This window comes from Exophiala oligosperma, assembly GCF_000835515.1.
Source record: "Exophiala oligosperma strain CBS 72588 unplaced genomic scaffold supercont1.90, whole genome shotgun sequence".
Lineage (NCBI taxonomy): Eukaryota > Fungi > Ascomycota > Eurotiomycetes > Chaetothyriales > Herpotrichiellaceae > Exophiala > Exophiala oligosperma.
This window is the reverse complement of record NW_015622907.1, coordinates 1-6,501: the sequence shown is the minus strand read 5'-3', so window position 1 is coordinate 6,501 and position 6,501 is coordinate 1. Positions and strand designations below refer to the sequence as shown.

Sequence of the window (6,501 nt, the reverse complement as noted above, 5' to 3'; positions counted from 1 at the left end):
TTCGGATCAAGAAGCTCTCTTTACTCGGGAGCTCATCTACTTCATTCTTTTCTTTGATCTTTTGGTTGAGTTGCTCTATTTCCGCAAGGCTGGACGAATCTGTATGCTTCGCCAATACCTTGTTCACATGGGGCGTGGCTTGTTCAAAAACCTTGAGTCTGAATTCATCCGGGACCTGTTCAGTGTCATCGAGATCATCCTCGCCATCAGAGGCTTCGTCAGCGTCACTGCCCCATGCGTTAGGCCCAAATTCTTCACCGAAGGTTGGGGCCTGGTTACTTTTGGCTTCAGGCTGGTTAGTTCGACTTGCCGCATCATACTCTCCTTTCAGTACTGGATCATTTAGGACGTCGTAGGCTGCTTGCACCTCTGGACACACTGTTAGTCTAATTTATCAACGGAGACACATGTGGACATGTAGCACTAACTTTGAAATGCCGCGGTGGTTTCTTTGTCAGCATTCTTGTCCGGGTGAATCAATGTTGAGAGTCTGAAGTAGGCCCGTTTGATATTGAGGTCAGGCGTATCTCGGGGCAGTTTTAGGATCTGATAGTACTCCTTTTCATTGCACTTCAGGACACGGTTCACCTCGTCCCGTTGTTCTTTGGTATATATTCTCCCATTGTTAGTAGATTTTGCGCCGGTTTTTGCCCCCGGATCTTCATTGGTGACATTCACCTCAGGATCTGGCATTGGTAGATCGCCATCTCGGTCTGGCGTTGGCTTCGTGGCATCTGCGCCCTCAAGAGAAGGAAGAGAGGGATAGCCAGCAGTGTTAGCCTGTTTATCATCTGTCCTACCATTTTCCTCGTGTGATTTACTAGGATCATCACTGCCGAGTGCCTTAGGCTGCGGGTTCTTGATAAGTTCACTGCCTCCAGAGCTCATTTTTGGGGGTTGTTTGGGGTTGTTTTGATGCTTTTGTGACGAAGATTGAACAATATTGCTAACAGTTGGGTAGAGTACGAGGTTTGAACGAGGTGTAGCTTTCCCAAAGGATTCTGAAACAAGAGAACTGAAGTAGAGCACTGTAGATGTGTGAGAGGGGGAAAGGAGGATGTGAAGTGAGCATGCACTCCTTTTAAGGACAGCCGCGGCCTATTTCACAGATAATAATAGCAACAGATGTGTCTATTTTTACTTCTGCTAAATTTAGGGACTTTGAGATCGAGTATAAGACCACCGTCTGAACTTTCTCCCATCAAGAGCCGCCAGGAAACACCTCTTCTCTGACCACATTTTGCCAAATATTACCAGACATCGCAATATGAGACTACCAACATTTGTACCCAAAGGACTTTCTGCCAATGTCACCCTCAAATCAACCTCTCCCGAGATTGATGTCAACATTGGTGGAAACTCCTCCGTCTTCACCGTCAACGTCACTATCCAGGATGATGGGAACATAGACACATCTTTGACCCCGAGATTCCCTTCCGTTGACGGGCCTCTCCCAACGCTGTTGAGTACTAGCACTGAGCCTGAACCGACATCCTCAGTCACACAGACCTTTCGAAGCTCCACGTCAATGTCGATCAATTCTACTCGACTGTCCACCACTACATTTCCGAGCACGAGTTCGTTCATTCCATCCACGACACGTTTCACTACGCAAAGCACCTCAGTGCACTTTGGGTCTCTTACAACTGTTCCAGCATTGACAACTCATGTAGGTGACGGAACTACATCGACAAACACATCGTCTGGGGCTTCTGTTCCTCTGATCATAGTTATTCTTCGCACTTTGTTTGGTTAGCGACCCCCCCGGGTCACGGGACGCCTATAGCTGCCATCAGATGGTTATGTACGTAGCGTAAGAATGAACAGACTGTGAGGTCTGCACTGGAGTTTGGATGACCAGCCTTTCTACTTGCTTGATGATAGTGTCTACTTCCCAGAGGCAGGGCTAAAGTACGATAGCCCATTTAGAATACAGGTAGAACCATATCATGATTCAACATCTCTTTCCAATACAGTACTCTGATCGATAGTATTAAGACTTAAATGGTGTCGTAGTGTACAGTGCAGTACATATCTCCGTAACCATATTGTGCTCGTATTTAAATTGTACCTACTTGATACAGTATCACGCTAGAGGATCGTTGGTAGAACCCCCTCTGAACTATCACCACCAGCGCTTGGCTTTTTGACGTCAACATACAGGTACAATATAGCTCCTGATCGGGCTGTCAATACACTCTGGGCACAGGTTGTCGCATACTGAACGATCGCAGTGCTGAAGGGTGCAGATGCAGATTTTACGCTAGAAGAGGTGGTGTAACCTAGGAGAAGTGGAGTGCCAGGTGAACATTGAGCTGTGAAAACCAAGGCCAAAGATCGTACGAATGCTATTTGAACATTTAGGCCTCACAGAGAAGTTTATGACTCACATTGACTTAAGGATGCTGGAGCTTGGATACTTAGACCTAATGGCAGGGGTAGAACCTGATTCGGTACGTTCGTAAGTCCGCTCTTAAGGACGTCATAACAATGCGCGTATACTTAGCCCAAACTAGGAGGTAGGAAATAGTTCCATGCTTCTATCCAGACTACCGTAGCTTTGCGATGATACTGTAAGACTTTCGTACGGGGAGGAACTTTTGTTCGTGGCAGATATGTTGACTATAATTACCCCCTGGAGTACTGATACGTTGACAGCAGGAGTTCCATCTCTGACCCTGCCAGCATCTCACATCAGTCGTTTCGTACGCAGATCACCCCAGAGTCTCTCACGAGCAACGTGGGAGCAGCGAAAAGCACTTCCTAGCTGAACATTGAAGAGGCTACACCATGGCATCCCCCAAAAAGCTTGATGCCGTCGTTGTCGGAGCAAGCTGGGCCGGCTTATGGTTGCTGTATCTCCTGAAAAAAAGTGGTTTTACAGTCCGTCTCCTGGACGCGTGCGAAGGAGTGGGAGGCGTGTGGTATTATACGAACTACCCAGGTTGTCGAGTCGACACTGAAGTCCCTTTCTACGAGTTTAGTCTTCCCGAGCTCTGGAAAGATTGGAAATGGTCCGAGAAGTTTCCTTCACGAGCGGAGATTCGAGACTACCTCCTCTGGGTTTGCCAAAAGCTGAATATCTATGAGGACATTGACTTCGGTACGCGGATCACGGCCGCTCACTGGGATGAACAAGCACGGCACTGGAGAATTTTTAGCGGTCAGGGCTTGCTGGCTGAAACCACTTATTTCGTCCCGTGCACTGGCTACACTACGATCAAGCATGTGCCGACATTCCCGGGCCTGGAGTCTTTTCCACTGGCGTACCATTCATCGGAGTGGCCAGAGAATCTCTCTGTGACAGGCATGAGGGTGGGCATCGTGGGAACGGGTGCGAGCGGGATCCAAATCATCGAAAACGTGTCTCCCGATGTTAAGAAGCTAGTCGTGTTTCAACGAACGCCCAACATGGCCACTCCCCTGAGACAGGAGGTACTCGATGATGACCTGCGTGGGCAGATGAAAACTCGGTATCCCGCACTGTTCGACCAGCGTGTATCGAGGTTTGGGTTCAATGCCGACAGACCGACCAAGAAGACGTTCGATGACAATGCCGAGCAACGAGAAGTATTTTACGAACGATTGTTCGACCGTGGAGGGCTCCATTTCTGGTTAGCCAATTATGACGACCTGCTGTCCTCCCGGGAGGCCAACCAAGAGGCCTACAGGTTCTGGGCAAAGTCGGTTCGGGATCGTGTACGTGATCCCAGCGTGGCTGCGAAGCTGGCCCCGGTACAAGCTCCCCATGCATTCGGGACAAAACGACCGTCATTGGAGACCTCGTACTTCGAGAGGTTCAACCAGGACAATGTGGTGCTCATCGATGTCAATGAGCATCCTATAGAGCAAGTACTCCCAAACGGCGTTAGAACCTCACAAGACTTTCACGAGCTCGACGTGCTTATATTGGCAACGGGTTTCGACGCTATCGTCGGCAGTATGCTTACCATGGATATCCGAGGAGTTGGAGGCCGGCATCTCCGTGAGAAATGGATGTTGTCCGACGATTCGGCGGGAATTCATACTTCGCTTGGTTTGATGACAGAGGGATTTCCTAACATGTTCTTCCCGATCGGTCCCCAAGCACCATCTGCTCTAGGACTCACCCCACAAATGGCTGAGGTTCAGGGCCAGTGGATTGTCGACTGTCTAACCTGGCTCAGGCTTGAGAATAAGGCAGTGATTGAGCCTGATCACCAGGCGGAAGAAGTCTGGAAAGCAGAAAATGATCAGGCTGCTAAAAGGACTTTATTCGGTGAGACTGATTCATGGTATATGGGCGCGAACATCCAGGGACGGAAGAAGCAACCTCTGTGTTACCTTGGAGGGGTGCATCGGTACATCAACTTCCTCAAAGAGGCCGCTGCTCAGGGGTATCCAGGATTCCACGTCCGCTAGAACATCCATGTCCGGGGTGGTGGACAGAGATTTCGATTGCCAGATTGTATGTACAGTATACGTTGGTCATGCGGTACACGAGGCACATGAATGAGTTGTTAAGCCTTGTAATAAGCATCAACGATCATTGGTCACTAGACTGCAGAAAAGGCTGCCACTGATGTCTTGATATACTTTATGAGAAGTTGACCAAAGTCGATACCCAACATGACCCAGACTAGAATTCGAAGTTCCAATTTAGCTTGTAAGCAAAAATCACGATCCACGGATGGTCTCGCCGTTCATTGGCACAACATTAGTGGATATGCAAATAACTCAGACAATCTCCACCTCCATGCAAGATGTGTAAGTCTCGTTCAATATAGCCGGGGAGGTTCCGGGATTGCCAGGCACATATGTCGGCCAATCCCACACCCAATAGAGTGTGACGAGGGTTCCGTTGGGTAACAGATTACCTGTTTCGTCGTTCAGCTTGATGGTGGTTCCACACCATCTGTTGGGTGTCTCTGTGGTCGAGGGTCCTGGACCGAATGTGTTGCTTCGGTTGGTCGCGATTTCACTGTGTCCAGTAGGGTCGAACTGGAAACAACGACCGTCATCGAATGGCGTGGCTGCCAACAGAAAGCCACGTTGGTCACCTCCAGTCTTATCAGCTGTCCATTGGCCATGAATAGCGGTAAATTTGTCATCATCCCGGGCTTGGGTGGTGGCATACACCGAGACTTGGCCCGATGTGGGCTTGTTCGGAGGAACGTCTGGCTGGGTGATGTGGCCATTCTCTAGGTATCGCAGAAGAACAGCACTACCTTGCGGGGCCATCAAGATGGGTCCCCCGCTTTGATTACCCTGCGCCTGAGTCAACTTGCACATCAGATCTGAGTCTTGAAAAGTTAATGCCGGTGCTTGGGGGAGAAGATACGTGTTGTCTCCATCGACAAATCCAGGTGTGGTTCTTGGCACTAATTATTTCCTGTCAGCGTATATTCCAACTGCTTGGCTTTATAGTGCTCTTTTACCATAGCCGCGAATGAAGCCGGGATCACCCACGGGCTGACCATTCTTGTCCACCAGAGACAATTGCTCGATCCAGGTGTGGCAATTGACCAGGTTTAAGGTACAAAGCAATAGACATAAACCAGCGAAGAGAGTCATTTTTGCTTTTGGTGCCTCTGAAATACTGCATAGAATCTTGCCCTCAATGTTATATACAGTACTCTTGTGACTTATGTGCTATAGATTCTAAAAATGGATTCAAGATTGCACCAGACATAGGGCAGTTATTATTAGGATGGACTATTATTGTGTGCGAATCACATCTGTGGATCATTCGAACCTCGCCGAAAAGTTTACTGCAGGCAGTACAGTACGAGGCTAGGCCACACGATTTTCGTTTTGCGTTCGTAGGGGAAACTTGTCGCTGGGCCGCCTTAACAGGTCCTAAGTTCGTTTGGCCCTGCTGGGACTGTCTATGATCTGGATAGCTCGGCCTTGACCCTGACCCGCCAACCATACATCCTGAACAGATAGTGTTTCAACCTAGGCACAGACGAACCGCAGGTGGACCTCGTGAAGGTGGGCCGCGCAGAAGTGGTTCTCGGTGTAGTGATTGCTGGTAGACGGGAGCGGAACCAGAAGGACCACCGCATCCACATGCCCTGATTGCGGATGGCGGTTGACAGAACGACAATTTTATCATTAGCGCTACCAGCTGGCACCTAATTGGAGTGCTTGCCGCCCTTGGAATAATTGCACGTGACAACTAAAATCCATCATAAAGCACCTCCCTGACCAAGTTTCTCGAAGGTCTTTCTCGATATCACCCTTCTGCCAGGATGAACGACAGCATAGATGGGGTATCCGCTGAAGGGTATTCCTTAATGGCTTACCGGCCTAAAGGCAAACGCATTCGAGTTGTACAGCAATTTGTAAACACCATTCAGGAGGATGACACATTTTGTGAACCACCAGACCAGCCTTCTGAACAAGATGATGATAACGTACTCCCATACGATTTTATCGGTGCCGCAGGCATCAGGACAGATCGTCGAGGGAAGAAGACAGTACTGTATCACGTAAAATGGAAAGGCTACGGTATAAAGC

At 49.0% G+C, this 6,501-nt stretch overlaps 1 protein-coding gene across 1 annotated transcript; it reads left to right on the top strand.

Annotated features, from left to right (window-relative positions):
- Positions 1-2,790: 2,790 nt before the first annotated feature.
- Positions 2,791-4,401, top strand: PV06_11876 (uncharacterized protein; the record flags this gene model as incomplete). The annotated part of the gene is made up of 1 exon (XM_016413622.1): positions 2,791-4,401. The coding sequence occupies one exon, from the start codon at positions 2,791-2,793 to the stop codon at positions 4,399-4,401; it is 1,611 nt and encodes a 536-aa protein (XP_016255999.1).
- Positions 4,402-6,501: the final 2,100 nt, after the last annotated feature.